This window comes from Crocodylus siamensis, chromosome 2, assembly GCF_052110815.1.
Source record: "Crocodylus siamensis isolate JL-2025a chromosome 2, ASM5211081v1, whole genome shotgun sequence".
Classification (NCBI taxonomy): domain Eukaryota; kingdom Metazoa; phylum Chordata; order Crocodylia; family Crocodylidae; genus Crocodylus; species Crocodylus siamensis.
The window spans coordinates 230,828,069-230,850,722 of NC_143396.1; the positions used below are offsets into that span (position 1 = coordinate 230,828,069).

Here is a 22,654-nt window from a genome sequence, read left to right on the forward strand (position 1 = left end):
GTGGCAGGGTGGTGAGCGCTGACTGGTCGGTGACCACCCACAGACACCACCAGCAGCGTTGGCAGTGGCCAGTGACAACTGGGGACTGCCCGCAGACACTGGTGGTGGTGTTGGCATTGGAAAGGGGGGGAGGTGGGTGGCAAGTAGCAACTGCCTGCCGCAGCATTGACAGCGCTTTTCATGGAGGGTGCACTGCCAATCTCAGGGGGTGCACATGCACCCCCTACGTGTCAACAGTGTTGAGACCCCCTGTCCGAGCACCTCACCACACCTTTCAAAAGATCGCACGGCACCCCAGGGTGCCCTGGCATCCCCGGCTAAGACTCACTGGCTTAACTGAGTGGTTCAGGATGACACGACGGGTTGGTTGAGGATGCCTGAGAGGTTTTGCAGTGCTGTCGCGCCCAATTTGCTGCAAGCGTTAGCTAAGGGCCCTCGCGATGTCTTCTGCACTGAAAGCAGCGATTCTCAGCCGAGGAGCAGGAGATCCCCTCAAGGGCCGGGTGAGGGCAGAAGGGGGTGGTAAGGCCCTGGGGAGAAGGGACGCGTTTGTCCAGCAGGGCTGCCGGGTTGGAGTGCATCTGAGGCCCAGGTGCTTCCGGCGAAGCTGAGGCTGAGGCTAAGGCTAAACCGCTGCAGCCACCCTTCAGAGCCGCTCATTTGGGCTGTGAGGTGAAGCGCAGAACGCGGCGCGGCGCGGCGCGGCGGGGCGGGGCGGCCACAAGTCAATGGGCTCAGGGCGCTGAGCCGGCTTGGGGCGGGGTCTTACCTGCCCAGTCCCCGCCCCCCGGGGCGGCACCGGCAGCGAGGCTATAGTAGGCTCCGCCCCCGGGCGCGGCGGAGAGCGGCGCGGCGGGGCTCGGCGGCGCAGCGATGTTTAGCTGGCTGGGGAAGCAGGCGGGCGGCGGCCGGGCTGGGGCCGGCGGCGGCGGGGGGAACGTGGTGCAGACGGTGACGGGCGGCCTGAAGGAGCTGTACATGCGGAAGCTGCTGCCGCTGGAGGAGCACTACCGCTTCCACGACTTCCACTCGCCCGCGCTGGAGGAGGCCGACTTCGAGAACAAGCCCATGGTGCTGCTCGTAGGGCAGTACAGCACGGGCAAGACCACCTTCATCCGGTGAGACCCCCCCCGGGCACCCGTCCCTTCCGCGCGGGAGCATCTCTTGACTGGGTGAACATCGCACTTTTGGGATATTCCCCGCCCACACGGAGGCCCAGGGAGATGGGCACTTGTGCACACGCAGGCCCGTAGAGACAGGCAGGTGTGAGCAGGCGCACACATGGCCACACAGACACAGGCATGCGTGCACACCCCCTACACAGACACAGTATGGATAAGGTCCCTGTCATGTCCCCATCTGCACCACCGTTACCTGATAAAGGCTCCAGTACCTGGATTACATGCCGGTGACTGCCCACCTCAGGGGCAGCAACTGAAGTAGTCTACCAAAGAGAAAACCTCTATTAACGCCTTAGTCTGGAAGGTGCCACCTTGTCCTGACTTCATAGGAACAAAAGCTGACTGCCTCTCTCCTCGTCGAAGAGGATCCACTTTCTGTTGCCTCCATTTCATTGTAGATATCCCTGCCCCATTATCTCCCCCTCCATGGTAAAGATCTTTCTGCCACTCACCTGCTAACTGATTCTCCAGCCACTCCTGGCCCTCTCCTATGAAAAATTAAGTAGCAAATGCCATGCCCCAAGACAAATATACTTCAATTTTGCTACAGTAACATGCCTGCTAACCTTGAGCAGTAACTCACTTCAAGTAAATGTAACTGGGGATAGCCAAGAGGCCTGTCACTAGTTGAAGCCAGCAGGGAAGATGAGCATATTAGGGACTAACTCAGGGGTTTTCAACCTTCTTGAGTCTGAGTACCCCCAGCAGCTGGATGCAGAGTAGGGGGTGGGTGGCACGCGGCCAAACACAGAGCAGGGAGGCAGGGATTGGTGCACAGGGCAGGCAGGGATGGAGCGCCACCGCCACCTCCCAGGAGCAGGACCGGGGCAGGACAGGAGCAGTGGCACCCCTCTGTGGGGCAGTGAAGTTTGCATGCTGCCCTGGCCCTGGCCCTGGCCCTGCTCCTGGGAGGCAGCAGTGCTCCATCTCCGCCCACCTGCGCATACCCCCTAGAACCATTCCAGTTACCCCCAGGGGTACGCATAAACCCCGGTTGACAACTCGTGGACTAACTAACAAACATATATAGCACAAGCTTTTGTGACTTTGAATTCACAGTAGTTTTTGCTTGATAAATATCTTATTTAGTTAGCCTACAGGGTGCATATCTTACACACCTTGTGCCTCATTTCATATTAACATGGCGACCCCTCTCTCACTAGTTGATGACCCAAACCTTGATAAAATAAAACGCTTCTACCTGGTTTGAAATTGTGCGTAGTTTGATATTTACCCTTAAAAAAATAAACCTGGTATGTATAGTGTAGAACAGATAGCTAGGCTAAGGACAGCCGTTATACATGAACTGGATTAAGTGATCAGAACTTGGTTTAAAGTTGTAACAGAACAAAAGTCCAGTGACATAAATTACTTTAAAAATGGCAAAAACCAGTTTGGATGTAGTATCAGACTTAACTGATGTAGATCAGACCAGTTTATGGTTCTTGTGTCCCAGATCCCCTCCCGATTCAAGTTAACTCTCAGTCCTCCAGTATCCCAGGACATTTTGTAGTACTGTACTGTCTGCCCTGCTGTTCTGCTCCATAGTCAGAGTAATATCATTGCTCTGGCTGACAGAAAAGAGGGTGGGGGGGAAAAACCCTAGCAACAGACCCCAGCTGCAGTCTGCCTGGTGCGGGGGAGGAGAGAAGGGAAGCTCTCAGAGATTTGTGTGTCCTCCCCATTGCCCCCTCCCTGGTCAAACAGAGATGCGGGAGAGGTGGGACAAGCCTCTGAGGGCTTACCTTTCCACCCCCAGCACGTAGATCCCAGATGGGGTTGCCAGGGTGGGGGTTTAAACCTCCCCACGCATGTACTCAGCCATCTGGGCTGGGCTGGGCTGGGCTGGGCCGGGCCCTTGCCGCCCCTTGCCCCCTTCTGCTTGAGTACCCAGCCAGGGGAAACCTCTGAGGGTTTCCCTCGCAACTTCCCTCTCTTCCTTTCTGCAGTGGCTGGCAGGTTGGGAGGTGTGCTCTTTCGTCCCCCAGCTACTGGTATGGGCCACTGCGGGCATCTGGTTGCCTTTGCGGTTTCAAAAATGAATGTCTGTTCAATTGCTTATTGGTTCAATCTATGCAGTTTAGACTAAAGCTGCAAAGATTGACTCAATTCAGCCTCTGGTTTTTTGACTCTTTGTCTGTAGCCCTAGTGTCCTAGAGCTATAAAGCAAATATCACTGGTTTATAGGGGTGCACCAATAGAAATGTTGGGGGCAGATACCAATGGCTGATATGCCTCCTTAAATATCAGCTGATAAGCTGGTAAGTGTGTTGTGGTGAAATGGGAGGGCGGGCAGGGAAGGGAAGTTGGGGGGGCACATCAATGTCCCCTGCGGTGAGGGAGGGAGTGGAGCTGGGTTAGGCACTGCCCAGCCAGGGCGGGCGTGAGCCACAGCTCTTCTAGGGGGCACAGGAAAGAGTGGGGAGCAGCTCCTGCCACTTGTCCGTTCACCTGGATCCGTTCATCAGGATAAATTTTGCTAAAGTTTTTTGATAGATTTTAATAGAAATTGCACCAATTAAAGATAGACTTTTTAAAAAATAGCATTAAAAGCATATTTGGGGAATGTTCAGAAATTCTTCTGTTACTTCAAATATTTACTTGGAACTAGAGGGGTTTTTTATGACTTTGCAGTTATGTGTAGGGCAGGGGTGAGTAAAATATAGCCCATGAGCTAGATCTAGCCCACCAAGGGATTTTATGTCTGCTCACCTGGCCCAGGCATGGGGGACAGCCTGAACTGTGTGGGGTATGTAGTCAGTCCCACTGCCCTTGGGTGTGCAGTGGGGCTGAGGTAGTACAGTGATCGGATTCTGCTTCCCAGCAGCCCCAGTGGTGGCTCCTGGCTGCTGCCACTAGCGTTGCTGCTGGTCCCAGTTCTGGTGCCTTTGCACCCCAGACCCATGTCTGGGGGTGCTGCTTCTCACCTACCCACTACCCCATCCCATCCATTCAGCCAAGCATGCCTTGCCCATATAGGTACAGGGCTTGTCTCCATGGAGACCCTGGGGCTGCGGTCGGGATGGCCTGGGGGTGATAGTACAGGGCTGGGCCCCAGGGCAGAGCCACTCTGGAAGTTTTGGTGAGGTGTTGTGGCTGGAGGTGGGGGTGCTGGTCCAGCCCAGGGAGGGTACTGGAGGGGTGCTGGTCCAGCCTGGCCCAGGGTAACTGGGTGGGTGGGGGTGCAGGGAAGGACCAGGGTACTGACCCAGCTCACAACAGCTCACCAAAACTCTCTGACCTATATAACTGCCCACCCCTTGTCTAGGGTATAAAAAAAATCCAGTTATTTCACATGCTAATTATACAAAGCTGAAAAACCCTTTTTTCATTTTTTCCTCATAAATTGTACTAAAGACTTTTCCCCCAGCACAGTGATTCTGTAGTTTTCAAGGAGTAGTAGAGAGGCTACCAGGTTCGAATTCTGACCTGATCTTATGTCTGTAAAGTTCATGTAAGTCCTCCTTCAAATTGTGGAGTGCTTCTGTTGCTTATGCTTATTCTTTTAATAGCAATATAAAACAATTAAAAGGATCCTTACTATTGTGGTTTTCCTGTTAAAACACTTAAGGTCCAGATCCTGCAAACACTTAGACTCACCCTTATCTTTACTTATATTGTCAATCCAGTTGTCTTCCCATGTTTATTTGTCTAAGTCTTTTCCTCTTCCCTTACGTGCAAGTATGCACTGAAATCTTGAACATGGTTTCCTTACTTGTTCCAATCCTGAAAATGCTTACGTACAGTTTAAACCTGTTCAAATGCATGCGTGTGTGCATAAATGTTTATGGGATTTGAGGCAATGATTAAAGCCAAATTTAAGTGAGCCTTTTTTCTTAAAGGCCCCCAAACAATAGTTGCAAATAAGAGAAGTAAAAAAAGATTTATTTTCTTACTGCTCCATTGCTTGCATTAACAAGTTGAATGCCAGTATATAAACAATCTAGTTGAAAGTTGCTTCTTGGGCCTGGGAGCCATCTCATAATATATTTCTAAACCAGTGTACTTCTTTTCTTAAAAATTTAGTTTTGATGCCACCACCCTGTGTGTAGCCTGCTGTTATCTTGACTGCATTCCCTAAAATATTATTTAGTTATGAGGTATGTGTAGAGTCTATGCTGAAAGGAAGGGAAGTCATTTATTATTACAAATATTTACCAATAAGGTTAAGGGATTCTTTCTATTTCACAGATTTATAGATGTTAGGGGCTGGAAGGGACCTCGAGATAATCAGGTCCAGCCCCCTTGGGCAAGCAGCCCTTCCACAAGTAAGTTTGGTTTTAAATCAGAGTAATAAATCCACACTGTTCTTCCTTTTTCATTTAATGATCTTGTTTCTCAAGGACTGAGATTTTAAAAAATGAATAATTTGCCATCCTTTCCAAATACCGATGAAGCACTCTTTGTATTCTTTTTGATTTCTGATGCACCAGAACACTTAATTTTAAGCACATGAAAAGTTGAAGGCTATGATTAAAGTTAAGCACATGCTTATGTATTTTGCTGAATCGGTGGCCGAGCAAATTATTAAGAAATCTGTTAGCGCGGCCTGGCTTAAAAAAAATCTGCTGGATCAAAGCAAACTGTTGTTTCTTGAGTCATTTAGCTCTGCCACACACAATGCGAAACGTTGCAAAGCAACTGAGGCACCAAACGGCACTACAGCCATCAAGGCACCAAACTTTTGGACTTGGTATGGCCTTTAGATTCTGCCTCTGTGGTCTAAAGATGAGGAGGAAGGTCTGGGCAGCCTCAACTTCTCCATGCTCCTGCCTAGGCATGCATGTCGAAGGTCCCAGTGACCACTCATGTATACACCATGATCCAGAAGGGTCAACAATAGCCTACTACTAGGACTGCTTGTTGGATTTGTAGCTTCATATGTAAAAGCATTAATTGAAATTTAGTTTTTATTCAGTTTTAATATAATACATATGCAAGTATATGTGGTTTCAATTAGAACAGAAAGGACATTTCTCATAATTTCAGGAGTATACTTCTCATTAGTAAACACATACCATCCCTTCCATAACAAACCTGTGCAGGAAGAATAGATTCAGAAAAGATTGAGACAATTTAATGTGATTTTAAATAATTTTAAAAATATTTACATGTTGTTAATAATACTTCAAAGTCACCCTTGATCATCACCCATCCTCAGTGATCAGGATGGGGTCGGAAAAGGGACAAACTGAGGTGCTCTGGGTAAGAATGCAAGTGGGGTGTGGGGAAAGGGACTTGATAGTGTGCGTCTACTACAGACCACCTCACCAGGGGCACGAGCTGGACCGGGAACTCTCAGGTCAGCTCATGGAGGCAGTAGAGTCAAGAGATGTGGTTGTCATGGGTGACCTGAACTACCCAAACATCTGCTGGGGGGAGCAGCCAGCCAGGTCTGCCCGCTTACATAGGTTCCTAGCCAGGATACAGGGCCAGGAGGCGGATGAGAAATGCCTTGCTGGACTTGGTCCTTGCCACAGGTGACAACCTGGTGAGGGGTCTGCAGGTACTCGACTACCTGGGCAACAGTGATCATTGCCTCCTGGAATTTACTATCCAGTGCAGGGTGGTGAAAGCAAGCAGCAAGGCAGAGGTCCTCAACTTCAGGAGGGCTGACTTCTGTAAGCTAAGAAGGTTAGTAGGAGAGGCATTGGGATCTCAGAGCTTCAGTAAGATGGGAGTCCAAAACGGGTGGTTGTTCCTCAAGGAGACGATCTTCCAAGCTCAAAGGGAGTCAGTCCCAGTGCATACCAAGCAGGGCAGAAGTGCTAAGAAGCCCCCATGGCTTGGCAAAGGTATCCAGGGATGCCTGAGGGCAAAAAAGGAGGTGTACAAATAGTGGAAGCAAAGGGCTATCACCAAGCAGGATTACATCTCTATTACTGGGGACTGCAGAGAGGCTGTTAGGAAGGTCAAGGCAGAGATGGCTAGCAACCAGAATTAAGGATAATAAAAAGTCCTTTTTCAAATGCATAGGAAGTAAGAAGAAGGCACCAGGTAACATGGGGCCCCTACAGGATAGGCTTGGCAATCTGGTGATTGTGGCAAATCAAAAACCTGACCTCTTTGCCTCCATATTCCTGAATAAGGACCGGGACATTTGCCCCACTAGAACTGTGGACGGACCCTGGGGGGGCACTGCTATGTCTAAGGTCAGGGATGACCTAGTTAGGGAACTTAACTAACTCCAGGAACTTAACTAACTCCAGGAACTTACTGGAGGGGCTGGACATGTTTAAAGCAGTAGGTCCAGATGCTTTTTACCCAAGGATGCTGAGGGAATTGGTGGAGGTCATAGCGTGGCCCCTGGCATGGCTCTGAGCGCTCGTGGGGCACTGGCCAGTTACCAGAGGATTGGAAAAGGGCCCACGTGGTCCCCATTTACAAGAAGAAGAGAAAAGAGGACCCCAGCAATTATGGGCCAGTCAGTCTTACCTCGCTCCTTGGGAAGACCAAAGAGCACATCTCTAAGGGCCCAGCAGGGGAAGTAAAGCTCAGGGGCAACCAACATGGGTTCACTGAGGGCAGACTAACCTGGTTTCTTTTTATGATCAGGTCACAAAGTGCCTGGACCAGGGTGTCGGGGTGGATGTCATCTTCCTGGACTTTCAGAAGGCCTTTGACATGGTTTCCCACCGCATTCTCTTAAAAAACATTGGTGACTGTGGCGTTGATGCCTACACAGTTAGATGGGTGGGAAATTGGCTAGATGGTCGCATCCAGAGAGTGGTGGTGGACAGGTCGTTTTCGGCCTGGAGGGATGTGGGCAGTAGAGTCCCATAGGGCTCAGTTCTGGGGCCTGTACTGTTCAACATCTTTATCAGCGATCTGGATGTGGGTGTGGAAAACACGCTGTCCAAATTCGCTGATGACACCAAGTTGTGGGGCGAGATGGGCATGCTGGAGGAGAGGGACAGAATCCAGCTAGATCGAGACAGGTTGCAGAGGTGGGCAGATGAGAATAGGATGGAGTTCAATGCAGACGAGTGCAAGGTACTGCATCTAGGAAGAAGGAACCAGCAACACGCCTATAGGCTTGGGAACTTCCTTCTCGTCAACACAGTGGCAAAAAGGGATCCTGGAGTCATTGTTGACTCCAGGATTAACATGAGCCACCAATGCAAGGAAGTGGCCAGTAAGTCTAACCACACCTTGTCATGCATCTACCGATGTATCACAAGCAGGTCCAGGGAGGTGATCCTTCCCCTCTATGCGGCATTGGTTAGGCCACAGTTGGAGTACTGCATCCAGTTCTGGTTGCCGCAATTCAAGAGGGATGTGGTTAGCATTGAGAGGGCCCAGAGGAAGGCTACTCGCATAGTCAAGGAGCAGCAAGGCAAGCCCTATGAAAGGAGGCTAAAGGGCCTGAACCTATTCAGCCTCCACAAGAGAAGGCTGGGAGGGGATCTGGTGGCCATTTATGAACTCACCGGGGGGAACCAGCAGGAATTGGGGGAAGCTCTGTTTCCCCCGGGCACCACCAGAGGTTACTAGGAATAATGGCCACAAATTGTTAGAGGGAAGGTTCAGGCTGGACATCTGGAGACATTACTTTATGGTTAGAGCTGCCGGGCTCTGGAATGGGCTTCCAAGTGAGATGGTACTCTCTCCTACCTTGGGGGGTCTTCAAGAAGAGGCTGGACAGATATTTGGCTGAGGTGATATGAGTCCAGCACCCGTCCCTGGCTGGGGCAGAGGCCAGACCTGATGATCTGTTTAGATCCCTTCTGACCCTAAGTACTATGACAATGATACTATTAATTCGGTTAACTTTTTGTGCAACTGAGGCGAAGAAACTAAACTGGCCACTTTCACTGAGTACTGTTTTATTTCAGTATCTGAGAATGCTGATGAATATGAAAATGAGCAAAAATTTTTTTGTAATTTGAAAGACATATCAATCATATCCCCATTTTTTTAATAATTCTAATTTTGGGTATGTGTTGCTTGCCAACATTGTTTTAATCCTACTATTTTTTTTTCTTTTTTTGTGTGGTTGCTACAAGGAAGGAAGGAAGAGGAGGGGTTGGTGAAAACTGGAATCTATAAAGCAAAGATGAGGACAGAAATTAGCCCATATGCCTTTGTAGTCACCTTCATTACTTCTGTCATTTACACCCTAGCCTATTCCGAAGTCTTGTCATATGAAATGCATTTTGATGTCGGGGTGAGATTTAAGTATTCTTAAAATATATCTAAAATTCTTAAATATATCTTTAGTTAAATATTTTATTTATATCTATATATATATATATAACAGGAAACCCTTGCTATTTGCGAATATGCTGTTTGCTGATTCGAATGTTTGTGGTGCACCACGCCAACGAGGCAGGTTGGGGTGAGTGCCGCTGCGGCTCCCTCTGGCGCTGCACTGAGCTCCTGCCTCTGCAGTTAAGCCAGGCATGGAGTGCTGCGAGAGAGGGGAGGGGAGGGCAGAGCCGGGCAGGAGGAGGGTAAGCACCAGGGAAGGAGGTGGCGACAGCATCTCCTCCCCTGGAAGCAGTCGCAGTCAGTCCCCAGGTGCTATGGGGGAGCCCCACGTTTCCAGCCTCTCCCAAGGGGCGATCAGGGGGTAGCTGTGGGGTCTGACAGGAAGCCATGTCAGTATTCACAGATTTCGCCATTTGTGGGGATCTGCAGAACAGATCCCCCATGAATGGCGAGGGTCTCCTATATATTTCTCTTTCTCTCTCTCTCTCTCTCAAATATATCCCAAACTTACACAAGTGACTTAAAAAAAGAATTAAAGGACAAAACAATCCAGAATTTAAATCTGGTTTTTTTTTCTCTTAAGCTTGCTATATTGTGCTTTGGTATTCCATCTAGTATTTCCCAAAGGGTGCAATGATATACTTAACTCTACCTTTTCTGCCTTAGCCCCTGTCAAGTTTTCTGTGAACTCAACATTACATACATAAAATAGGCAATTTACAAAGGGTACATGAGTATATTTATCCTCATAGTAAGACAGAATTGGGAATGGCCCCACATTCACCTTGCTTCTGACAAGATTTCTTATACCTTTTAACCCCCGTGACTTTGTAAAATAAAACTTCCCTGTCACTTACCTCAAATGTCATGACTTTTCATTAAGAGCTGAATTCCCACACTTGAACAAAACATCCTCTCAGAATTGAAGAGCCTAGGTCTTAAACAAAAATAGAAGTGAGACACTAGGTAAGTTTGGGTGGAGTTGCCAGTAGAAAAGAAACAAGACTTCCGTTTGTCTCATCATGTCAGAACAACTGTGAAGAGCTAGTCAATTTGTGCCAATATTATAGTTTGGTATAACTGAAGCAATGTACTTTTAAATGGCTAACCCAGGTCAGGAACTCAGGCTGACCTTTAGCAACTGGTAACTTTGAAAAGAGGGGCCCCACAGTTTGGCTTCCAGCTCTGAAAAGGGGGCTCAGCAATACTTTACCACGCTGGAAATACAGGAAGTTGATTGGTCAACTTAGGTCGAGGCAAAGGATGATGAGAAGGCCTTTCCATCAACAGGATATGAATTGTGTGAATGGGTGCCGGTGAGATGTATGCTATTTTTAAATACTCTTCCTGCAAATTCTTTTGAATTTCCTCCTCTTGATCATTCCTGACAAAGTCATGAGGGTGTTGGCCTTAAAATCTATGTATTTTCATGTGTTTATATAGGTTTTTCTAACTTTCAGTGGGACTGATCTCGGCCTTTCTTCTTTTGTACCCAGGGACTGTGGTAAAGCAAACAATTGTGAATCACAAGCTGGGTTCTGTTGTGAGCTGGGTCACATACTTGTTCCGTGAGTGTGAATAAAACTGGGTGAGATTCACAAAGGAACCCAAGGACCCAAATGGCAGTTGAATGGAATTTAGGCATCTAAGTCCAAGAGGGTAATTAATAGAAACTCTCCTAACCAATTTAGGGACCTGACACCCCCATAGATCCTTAGGTTTTCCAGCAAAAACAGATGTAGGTACCTGATTCTGAAGTTCAGCTCTTGTCTCTTTTCACTAAGCATTGAATTTACACAAATACATTGCTGTGATGACAGTCCACACTTTAGGGCCTGATTCTGAAGGGTACTCAGTACCTTTCAACTCCTACTCAATTCCCAGGGTGTTATTAATTTCATAGATTTCATAGACATTAGGGCTGGAAGGGACCTCGGGAGATCATCGAGTCCAGCCCCCTGCCCAAAGGGCAGGAAGTCAGCTGGGGTCATAGGATCCCAGCAAGATAAGCATCCAATTTACTCTTGAAGGTGTTCAATGTAGGTGCTTGAACCACCTCCGCTGGCAGACTGTTCCAGACCTTTGGGGCTCGGACAGTAAAGACATTCTTCCTTATGTCCAGCCTGAAACGGTCTTGCAGGAGTTTGTGACCATTCGACCTCGTCATCCCTTGGGGCGCTCTGGTGAACAAACATTCCCCCAGACCCTGGTGGTCACCCCTGATAAACTTATAGGTGGCCATCAGATCACCCCTGAGCCTACGCTTTTCCATGCTAAAGAGTCCCTTGGCTCTCAGCCTGTCATCGTAAGATCTGTTTTCCTGACCTCTGATCATGCACGTGGCTCTCCTCTGGACTCTCTCAAGCTTCTCCACATCCTTTTTGAATTGTGGAGCCCAAAACTGGACGCAGTACTCCAGCTGCGGCCTCACCAAGGCCGAGTACAAGGGGAGAATGACGTCCCGGGATTTGCTCGAGAAGCATCTATGGATGCAAGCCAGTGTTTTGGTCGCTTTACTAGCTGCAGCATCGCATTGCAGGCTCATGTTCATCTTGTGGTCAATGATGACCCCCAAGTCTCTTTCTTCTGTAGTGCTAACCAACGTAGCACTGCCGAGCCTATAAGGGTGCTGCAGGTTTTTCCTCCCAAGGTGGAGAACCTTGCATTTTTCGGTGTTAAACACCATGAGGTTCTCGTCTGCCCATTTGCTGAGCTTGTCCAGGTCAGCCTGGAAAACCCGCCTGTCCTCTGGCGTGGATGCTTTGCCCCAAAGTTTGGTGTCATCGGCAAACTTGGCCAGTCCACTCCTGACTCCAATGTCCACATTGTTAATGAAGATGTTGAACAGTATGGGTCCCAGGACAGAGCCTTGAGGGAACCCACTGGTCACAGGGCACCACAATGAGTGACTGCCATCAATCACAACCCTCTGGGTCCGACCATGGAGCCAATTTCCCAGCCAGTGGATCATGGTGGAGCCAAGGCCACAACTGGCCAGTTTTGCCAAGAGGTGATCATGGGATACCAGATCAAAAGCTTTTTTGAAGTCAAGATATATGACATCAACCTCTTCTCCCTTGTCCAGGTGATAGGTCACCTGGTCATAGAAGGAAATGAGATTGGTCAAACAAGACCTACCCGCAACAAACCCATGCTGGCTATCCCTTAGAATGTTAGCCTGGGCCAGTCCCTCAAGGATGGCCTCCTCTAATAAACTTTTCTAGTATCTTCCCCAGGATAGAAGTCAGGCTAATGGGCCTGTAGTTAGCCGGATCCACTCTCCTCCCTTTTTTGAAGATCGGCACCACATTGGCCTTCTTCCAGTCTTCAGGCACTACACCAGAGCGCCAGGAGTTTTCAGAGATGTTTCAAAAATGTTCAGCAATTTGCTGAAGACTACATTTCCAAAGGAAAGCTTGGAAAAGGAGAATTGCTGGGATCAAGGCCTCCTTTGTCTAGGTATCTAGCAGGTTTCTGACCTTGTAATTTGGTAATAGGAACATGATCTAGCAGGGGTGCACCGATAGAGATTTTCGGGGCTGATACCAATAGCCGATTTTTAAGGAGGTATATCAGCTGATACTGATCCAATTGCCGATACGCAGCTGTCCAGCTGGTAAGTCTGGTGGGGTGGGGGAGGCGGGCAGATCAAGGCCTCTGCTGTGAGGGAGGGAATGGGGCTGGGTCAGGGGTAGGCACTGACTCTGCCAGGGCAGGGAAGGGCATGGGACAGAGCTTCAAGTGGCTTGTCTGGGGAGGGGAGGCATGTGACCCCCGCATCTGTGCGCCATAGGGCAGGCTGCAGCTTCAGGCTGGGGCTGGGGCGGGGGCAGGCCCCTCCGCTGCACACGGCTCATCTGGCAGCTCCCGCCACTCATCCAGGTGGGCATGGAGGGGGGCGTGTACCCCTAGATCCGACCAGCTGGGAAGAGCCCAGCCCCAGCCAACCCCGTCCCGTGCAGATCCAGGGGCACATGCCCCTCCCCTCCCCCATGCCCTCCTGGATGAGCAGTGGGAACAGCAGAGGGAGCTGCCAGATGAGCACCAGACTAATGACTCGCATCGGCAGGAGCTGTCCCCCGCCTTCCCACGCCCCCCAATGACCCACACCTGTCTCGCCCTGGCCCTGGTTGGGCAGCTCCAACCCCAACCCCACACCATCCCTCATCACAGAAGTCTTGATCTTCCCCCCTCATGCCCCTTACCCCTTTCTTTCCCCCCTTCCCCTCTTCCACTATACCAGATACCAGCTGCATGCAGCACACCACACTACCAGGCTGTGCTCCACACTGCCTACATGCTGTGCTGCGGCTACGCACATGCAAGTGCATTTATCAGAGAACTTATCACCCTAATTGGACCGATTTTCCAATACAGAAAATTTTCTTTATATCGATGCTGATCCAGTATCGGACTAATGTTTCAGTGCACCTCTGTGATCCAGCATTGGATCCATGCTGGTAGACTTCTACCAGTGAAAGATGTGATTTCTAGTGCTGAAAGTTTAATTTGTTGGTCCCACTATGCAAACTTCATGTTGCATGTGTCATGACTTTCTGTGTTATGGTCTTGTGTTGAGAGGAGTCTGCAAATGCTGATTCATAGCTATGAGTGTCTTTTTTAAAATTCCAAAATGATGAAAATCAATATGATCAAAAAAGTTCCAAGATGATTAATTCTGTGGACCAGAGTGGATCTCTTTGAGAGAGAATCTTGGAACTATTAGAATCTCCTCACTTTTTCTAAGTGTAGTCACTATATCACAATGCAGTGAAACTGATAGACTTACCAGTTCTCAGCTCATCAATGTGATAATTTCTAAGGCAATATTGTTATGAGTGTGAAGCTAGATCATAGTCACCTTCAAGTGAGACGGAGTTAACTGTAGTTACGTCCTTTATCTAGAGAAGGGGTAATGTCATGATGATATATGCTTAATAGCCACAGGGATCCCTAAATATGAACCTATTCAGGAAAATCTATAAACACATACTTTGAACATAGGATTAAGACCTACTGAACTTACTTACTTGTGTTTGAGGCCTTTGTCTCCTTGGAAGCAGAGGCATGTAAAGATTAACTTGCCAGTTTGGAAGATTATTTCAACTAAGATCTTCTGTCTCTGGCAGAAGTCTAACCCTGGTGATTCAGAGGGCTGTGGAAAACCCATCAAATGATGCTATGTAATTGTGCAATGCTGTATTAGTAAGACAATAGTCTTCACCTGGGCTGTACCTTAGTTCAGGAGTTCATTAACTGTGAAGTTTATGTTCGATATGCAGGTCAGAATAAAATTTGTTTCCCTCCTCTCCATTTGTTTCTCTCCTCTCCTTATAGCTATGTTGGTTTTGCAAATGCCAGCAGGAATACATTTTAGTAAATCAGAAAATATGACTGAATCAACTAAAAGGCCTGATTTGTTCAGCAAGGTGACCGTTTTCACATGGTTGCTTTTCTTACTATGCTTGCTCGCTAATTTAAAAAGCTTTCCCTCTATAAAAGCACACCTGCTAAATGAGATCTTGTATAGCAGTATTTCTTGAACTGGAGTATGCCTCTCCCAGGGGTAGTTGGCAAACTTGTAAAGGATGAATGAGATGAAGGAAAGGGAAACCATTAGACGGTAAAGGAGAAATATAAATGGGACAAAATGAAGAAAAAGACAAATTAATAGTAATTCTGCAATGTCTTTTATGTTGTTGGAGCGACTATAGTGACATAAAGTGCCAGATCTTATTCTACCTATTCGGCACATGCATGGATTTATGAGTGAAATTCTGTTCCGTCCTGCTCAACTCCCTGAAAATCCATTAATGGGTCTATTTCTATACCACACTGTCATCTTACTCTTCTGACTTGATCACAAAAAAGCAGTGAGGAGGAGGGAAAGACCTACTTAGTTTTTCCAGGACTTGAGCAAGGTGGAATAGGATTTCATTTAGTCCACCTTCATATCTAACAGGTGGAATACAATCTAGTCCTACCTCAGGCAGTGGCTTGGACAAGACGACCTCTTGAGGTCCCATCTAGCTCTACTTTTCTATGAGTTATGACCCACAGTGTTCCTTTCCATTATCCATAACTTGTCAACATAGGGATACACATCAGTATAACAGACTTGAAAGGCAAAGCAGCCCCAAAACATTTGAGAGCCACTGTCCTAGTGTTAGCATTGCTATATTGGCTAGCTACAGTCATGCCCAGCAGAGCACCTTAAATTAACAGATAACTTTGTAGCTAAGCATGAAGAAGTTAGGACCCCTCACTACTCAGGCAGGTGTTACAGCAGAGGGAGTGTTTACAGTTACGGTTTTACTGCAGAGGATTGACTTTTGCTGTCTTCGTCTGGCCCCGGTGGGATTGCATCCAAGTCTGTCTATCTTTTGCAAAAAATTAAAATTATAGATTTAGATTTATATAAGATTTTCCAGCCAAAAGAAATAACAAAATGTGGAGGGGGTGGGGCAGGAATCTACATTTTGGTTGAGATGAGGGGGGAGGGTTGTGTGCCATTTTCAATTTCATTTCTTTTAATAATTGTAAGAATTGCAGCAGTTTTGGTTTAATACTTGTTCATTTTTTTCTTTTCTTTTTTGTAATGCCCTTCCTTAGGTACCTTTTAGAGCAGGACTTTCCAGGCATGAGGATTGGTCCTGAGCCTACCACAGATTCTTTCATTGCTGTGATGTATGGCGATACAGAAGGGAGTACTCCTGGAAATGCTCTGGTGGTGGACCCGAAGAAGCCATTCCGTAAACTCAGCCGCTTTGGAAATGCTTTTCTGAACAGGTAGGGGCAGGCTGTTCGCTTGGTTCTTGTTTTTTAGTTAATTCAGTTTTCTCAGCACTTTCAAGCCTGCTATTTTTCTGCTATATTGCTAACAGTGCAAATGATGTATGTCGAAATCCAGTGACCAGTAACTGGGAGTTGCTGAATTTTAATATTATAAAAGCCTAAGTCTGTCGGTCTATCTGTCTATAATGCTTTATTTGTGCTTTGATTGGCTGATGGAACTAGCCAATCAAAGTGCTCCAAGCATGGGGGAGCACCACCATGATTCCAAAGCTGCACCAAGGATCAGGCAGAGGGTTGGGGAGCCAAGGCCGGCTAAGGCCAGCTCCCCCACCCTGCTCCCTGCAAAAGGCAGAAGAGCAGCAGCATGGGGCATTAGGTGTTGTCACTCCATCCCAGCCCCCCCGCCTGTCATTCTTGATGGGCAATTGGCTAGTATATTAATAACTAAATAACACAGTTCCATGTAGTGCAGTGCATATTTTTTATGAAGTTTAACATTGCAGCTGTTGACTGAGAGGGGACATATCATTCAATAAATGTAGTGAGGATGGTCAAACAAAAAAAAGGTGTATATTCAGTTTCAGGGATTGTGTAGTTCAGAAACTTGCCAAAAGGTACTGAGAAACTTGTCAGTTAAAGGTGTCTCACTAGTAAAGAGAATGGTACTAGTTGCTTAGTACCCATGAAGTGCCTGTTGTGTGGTGTGTCTATATCTGAGCTATATGAGAGGAAGTTGTCTGTGGTTCTGGTTGACCAGAGGCTCAACAGCTCTTTAGAGCAGTCACTGATGGGAAAATTAAAAGGCCTGCTAAAGGGACCTTAATGGGAAAAAAAGCCATATGACCGTTGACTAGTAGAACAGGTAAAAACAACCCACTGGGGTTTCTTTTTGTAGGGTGTTGGTTGTGTCTCTGCCTCAGTGTACAAACTTTAACTGATTATGAGACTTGTGACTTGGAGCAGAGGATTAGATACACAAGGTACACACATTGTGTAAAATCCCTCAGCCCTTGAGTTAAAAATATCACTTAATTTCAGTAGAACTGACTACGTAGGCACGGTGGGATGTAGTATGCTTTTTTCCTTTGCTCCATTTAGTGGTTACTTGAAGAGGAAGCCTGCGCCTACGAGACAAGTTAAGTTAAACTGATTTCCTTTTAACACTAATGTTTCCTGTTCTGCTGCTAAAGTCTGGCTTGTGTGCTAGCAGGGCATTTCATGCTCTATACAGTATGCTTCTCATGGGGGAAAAAAGCTGTGGCTGCTCAAACCTAGGTTGACTGTTAGTCTGCTGAGAGATGTGCTCATGTAAATTGATGATAGCAGCTCTCTGGGGACCTGCAGTCAAGCTTTAATTGCATTTCTGTAGCAAACACCCCTTGCTGGTGTGCTCTTCCCAGGTCATGCAGATGTCTGAATTGCTCCACTGGTTTCCCCCTTTCTTACTTTAGCTTCACTTTCAAGGCCTTGAGTAACTTCCCCCTTGCCTTCATTTGAGTTCTCATTACTATTTTTCCTTTCCTTCCTCTCTCACTTGTCACTGTCAGCAGTACAGTCTTGGCATCCCCTTGTATTACTTTTAATGTTTCTGTCACAGGACCTTCCCCTTTGTTTTCCCATTAGATTGGAATAATCTTCCAACTCCAGTGCTTCAGGATCTGTTTTTAGTTTAAATTCAGAACCTATTTTCCCCCAGGCTACTGTCATTGATCAAATGATTTCTGCTCCTGAACATAACAGCTGGGAAAAAGAGAATTTAGCAAACAAACATGCCGCTGCCATTGCTGTTCATGCATAGTGAATGTAATTAAACATAAGCTCTTCTTGTAATCTTTTTCTCTTTCACTCTATCCTCCTTTTTCTTTCTCTTCATAGTTGGCATGTCTGTAACTGAATTTCTAAGCATATTGTTTCAGGGACTGCTCCTTTTATTTGCTCTGTGAAAAAGGCTAGCATGCCCTTGGCTGCTGATAAAGTACACGAGAAGGAAAAATATTGCAGAATGGCAAAAGGTCTTAGAAAAAAATGTATATATTTCATTTAAGTTAGAGCCTTTATTTCCTTGCTCGCATGCTGTCTTATACTGCAGACACAAGTGAATAAAAGCCAAGAGGCATCTGCAGCCTTAATTTGCCTTTGATTTTTTTAATGCTATAAAACTTTTTTCCCTGCAAATATTTGCAAGATTTCTTGTTGATTTCATTCCCACAAAGAGGATTACTTTTACAGTACTCGTAGTATCACTATGTGTGTTTATGTGTGATCTATGTTTTACAGTTAATTTAAAATACAGAAAACATGAGATAGGTTCATAGATGCTAGGATCAGAAGGGACCTCAACATATCATTGAGTCCGACCCCCTGCCTAGGCAGGAAGGAGTGCTGCGTTCAGATAACCCTAGCCAGAATATAATGAACCATCCTGTATGCACTAATAGAGAAGAAGCTTTCACATAGATATCTGCTGCACAGTAACGCTCTGTTTTCATGCACCCACTGTGTAACTCTGTTCTTTGAAGCAAATTATGTTTGCACCTTGACATAAAGATACATAGAGAACAGTGTTCGTTGAAACTTAGCTCTGAACTTGCATTTTAGGTGCAAAATATGCTTTAAACTTGTCATAAAAATAGGGTCTAAAATAAATATTTTGATGTAGTTAAGCTTACAGCTTGAAATTGTGGTATGAAATAAGAGGCTGAACTATTTTTTTTTGTAACAGGGCTCCTCTTTGCTTTTAGGCTGTTGCCTATTTTAGAAACTACAGCCAGCTCTTTCTAACTTCAGTCTATATTCATCTTACTCTTGGTCCCACCCACCTCCCCAGTTTCTCTTCTGTACTTTACTAATGTCTTGTGTAATCAGCAGTGCTATCCCCATAGCTAACTCTTGCTCTTGTTTTTCCTGCATAACCTGTTGCTGCTGTTACGTCATTTGGCTCGAGGAGAAGTTTGAACATTGCAGCATTGTTCTGCTGAAATAAAGATCCTTGTCTTATAAGATATATCCTGAAAGTGCTGGTTGGTCTCAAACAGATCCTAGACTTTCTACAGAGAGATGAGATGTTGTGAGAATACATAACTAGGAAAAATATCAGTCTCTGGGACTGCTAATAAGGAAGCTGTTTTACCTGGTGTGTGTTAGCCTTTGTGCTTCTTGGTTTTGTGTTTAGACTGAAGGCTCATGCTAATTAGCACATAGGTGGTGTTGCATCTGTGCTACTTCTGGAAGTGGGGAGGTAGTATGTTATGAGTGTTGCATGTTTAAGAGAACTGCTTACAAGCATGGCAAGCTCTCAGTCAAGACATGGCTTTGACTAGGTTATATCTGAGGCTCTAGGGTTGCATTTGTTTTTATTGATAGGTCAGTATTTCCTGTTCCTCCCAGTGTCTCTTGGGGGAGCCAAAGATTTTTTTCTAAGTGTCTCATTTTTAGAAGCAGCATATAACTTTAAATAGAAAATGTTACTTCAGTATTTGGAGCATTTGCTATACCTAACACTCCTGAATATTCTTTCTTTGGGAAATTTGAGATTAACTTTTAATCATCTTAAGTTATTGTCAGGTTAAGGTGGTTACCTTATTTTTGTCATTTCTAATTCAGATGGAGTGTTTAGCCTTGTGATATTTTGCATTTTTAGAAACTGAAAAAAATCTCTACTTTTGTTTTAAAAATAGAAAGTTCCAGTCTATATGATTGCAGAGAAGAGTCTGAGAAAGTGGTAACTGTACATTTTAAGGGCCCAGAAATAAGAACGAAAAGTTAAAAGAACCCCACAATTATCATTTAATAAAACCTTTCATGGTTTTTTTGGGTTTTTTTTAATGTTTGCCATCAACAGTACTAGCAACCCTAGTGTTCATCTCTTTCTAAAGGGGCCTTTGTTTAGGCCCCATGCCCTTAAGTGTGGGGGATCTCTAGAAACAATCAATAGCTGTTCTAAGTGTCTCTTTTTCCTCCTTCCCTGCAGGTTTATGTGCTCTCAGTTACCTAATGAGGTTCTGAAGAGCATCAGTATCATCGACAGTCCTGGCATTCTTTCGGGAGAGAAACAACGCATCAGCAGAGGTGAGTTTGTGGCAGTCAAAAGGAGATGAAGCCACTAGTTAGTTATTTTGCTGTTGTGGGTAATTCACTCATCTCTTGAGGACTTACTCCAAGTGGCTTGCAGCAGTGCAATCCCGCTGGGACCTGAGAGATGTGTATCTTGTGTAGGTCTCTGTTACATATACTGTATATGTATTGTCATTCATATTTTGAGATTAGTTTTAGAAACTGGGATCAGCAGTCCTTTTACACTGGGTTAATGGCACAATACTTTTTTTCTCTTAAGGGGAAAAAAGCATTGCACTGAGTCTTTCAGAATGTATCAAACATAATCCCTTAATTGATATAAATTAGGAAAAGGTTAAAAAAGACATAATAGTTACACTATAGACAGTGATTTTGTGGCAGATATTTTTTATTGAACCAACTGGACTTAGAAACTTTACAATGCAAAAACATTTATCATCGGGTCTGAAGGCAGTAGCAGGCACAACAGTGTTTTTTAATCAATCAATTTAAAGGGATGTGAAATTGGAGGAGACGGTAATTCCTGGGGTAGCAGAAAAACAATTGAAAAAAAAGATGGCATGATTGTTGGACCTTTTAGAAAGGAAAAGGGTCATTATCACCTGTTGTGTGAAGAAAGATTTTCAGGAATTGGGTAGATTATGGTATGCCATAAAGTTGATATCTGTGTTCAGTCCCTGGTTCTTGGTGCGTAGCCAGCTTATAAGTTTTTGTTCCTAGGCTCATCTTCTGAAGATATTTCAAAAATTTCCCTTAAACACAAGCATAGTGATGTCAGAAAGGGTCTGGTTGCTCTGTGAGAAATGTGCTCCTACTGGTATTTGTGCCTCTCCATTATATATTTTTTCCTGTGAAAATTAATTGTGGTGCATAGTTTCTGTCTCATTTCACCTGCATAGTTACCATGAGGGTATTTGGTGCACTGGGTCAGATATATGATGTTTTGGGAAAGGCATGCATAGGATCCGTGAATTCTGATGCGGTTCCTTGTAGGAAAGTAATCCTGTTAACAAAACTGCATCTCAGTTGATGTCTGTTGAACAATAGGGAGTTTGCTTCTGGTGATGAGTTGGGCAAGGTTAGGGGTTTATTTGAAAGCCAGGAGTGGAGAAGCTGGAAATATTTTTTTCAAGGTCTGGTCTTTGTTAAATATAGGCTGCAACTGCTTGATGACTTGTTAAATCAGTTCAAGTGTGGGGTGGTAGGTGACCACGAAAGATGTGCGGTCACTGGGAGGTTTCTTTTTGTATTGTAGCAGGTTACTATGGGATGTTTGAGTGGCTCTTTCAAAGATATAGTCTATTTCTCTATTGGAATGTCCTTCTTATATAAAGGCAGATTGCTGGCTGGCAAAGTGGGCATTGCAGATATTCTCCTCGGAGCAGATGCGGTGATAATCTGACGGCTGACTAGATCAGAGTTTTTGTGGCTTGCTTCAAATGATTGCCAATTTTGTGGATGTCAGTATGGTGGTCCATGTGGTTTTTTTTTTTTCTAATAAAGTGGTTGTAAGGTGTAATCATAGTTGTGAATTGTGGTATCTAGAAAGTTGATGTTAGTGTAGCAATATTTCAGAGAAAATTTGATCAAGGAGTGAGTTAATAAAACCCGTGGAGGAAGTCAGCGAGTCCAGATGATGAAAAGTCTTCTATGGAAACACAAGTAGAGGGCAGGTTTGATGTCACAGTTTTGTTTCATGTCGAGGGACTTTGTGCCCATGGTTTGGAGGAAACGTTGGTTGTGAAAGTGAAAATGTGGGTCAGGATGAAGTGGATGATTTGTGCAGCATGTTGCAAATCTAAGTGTCTGTGTTCTTATAGGTATTTCAGGGAGGCATCTGTGCCTTCGTGGTGTGGGATGTACTGTACAGGCTGGTGACATGCATGGCTACAGGTATCACCTTTTTGGGGAGGAGATTGATGTTGTGCAATTTGATGAAATCTGTTATGTCTGGTAGAAAACTTGCTTTTTGAGTGACAAGTGGTTTCAGGATAGTTTCTCTGAATCTTGCTAGCTCTTCAGTAAGAGTACCACAGTTGGATGTGATGGATCTGCCAGAAGCTACCTTTGTTTGTGGATTTTAGGGAGCATATAGTTACGCTAAGTATTGACTAGCTAAGGTTCTTATGTGTTTTTCTTTTCTTTTCTTTTTTTAAACTACAGTACCAGTTTTCATAAGCTATCTATTTTGCACTGTATAACAGTGCATAGGTTATACGTCTCTCTAACATCAGAAAAATAGAAGATGAGGTGGCAATTCATGAAATGTTCACATTACTAAGCGTATCCAAGGTAGACTGTAAATCATATATGCTTAGTTTGGGCAGAACCAGATGGACAGCTTATCAATATAGTATGATGTTTTATTTATATAAATAGCATGTGTCCAATTA

The 22,654-nt window shown here is 45.6% G+C and overlaps 1 protein-coding gene across 1 annotated transcript in view; it reads left to right on the forward strand.

Annotated features, from left to right (window-relative positions):
- Window positions 1–822: 822 nt before the first annotated feature.
- EHD4 (EH domain containing 4) overlaps window positions 823–22,654 on the forward strand; it is a 47,358-nt gene continuing 25,526 nt past the window's right edge. Inside the window, exons 1-3 of the mRNA XM_090033358.1 lie at window positions 823–1,118; window positions 16,005–16,181; window positions 20,158–20,255. Of these exons, the coding sequence (XP_089889484.1) occupies window positions 874–1,118; window positions 16,005–16,181; window positions 20,158–20,255 (520 nt within the window). The 5' untranslated portion in view covers window positions 823–873. The remainder of the gene's footprint in view (window positions 1,119–16,004; window positions 16,182–20,157; window positions 20,256–22,654) is intronic.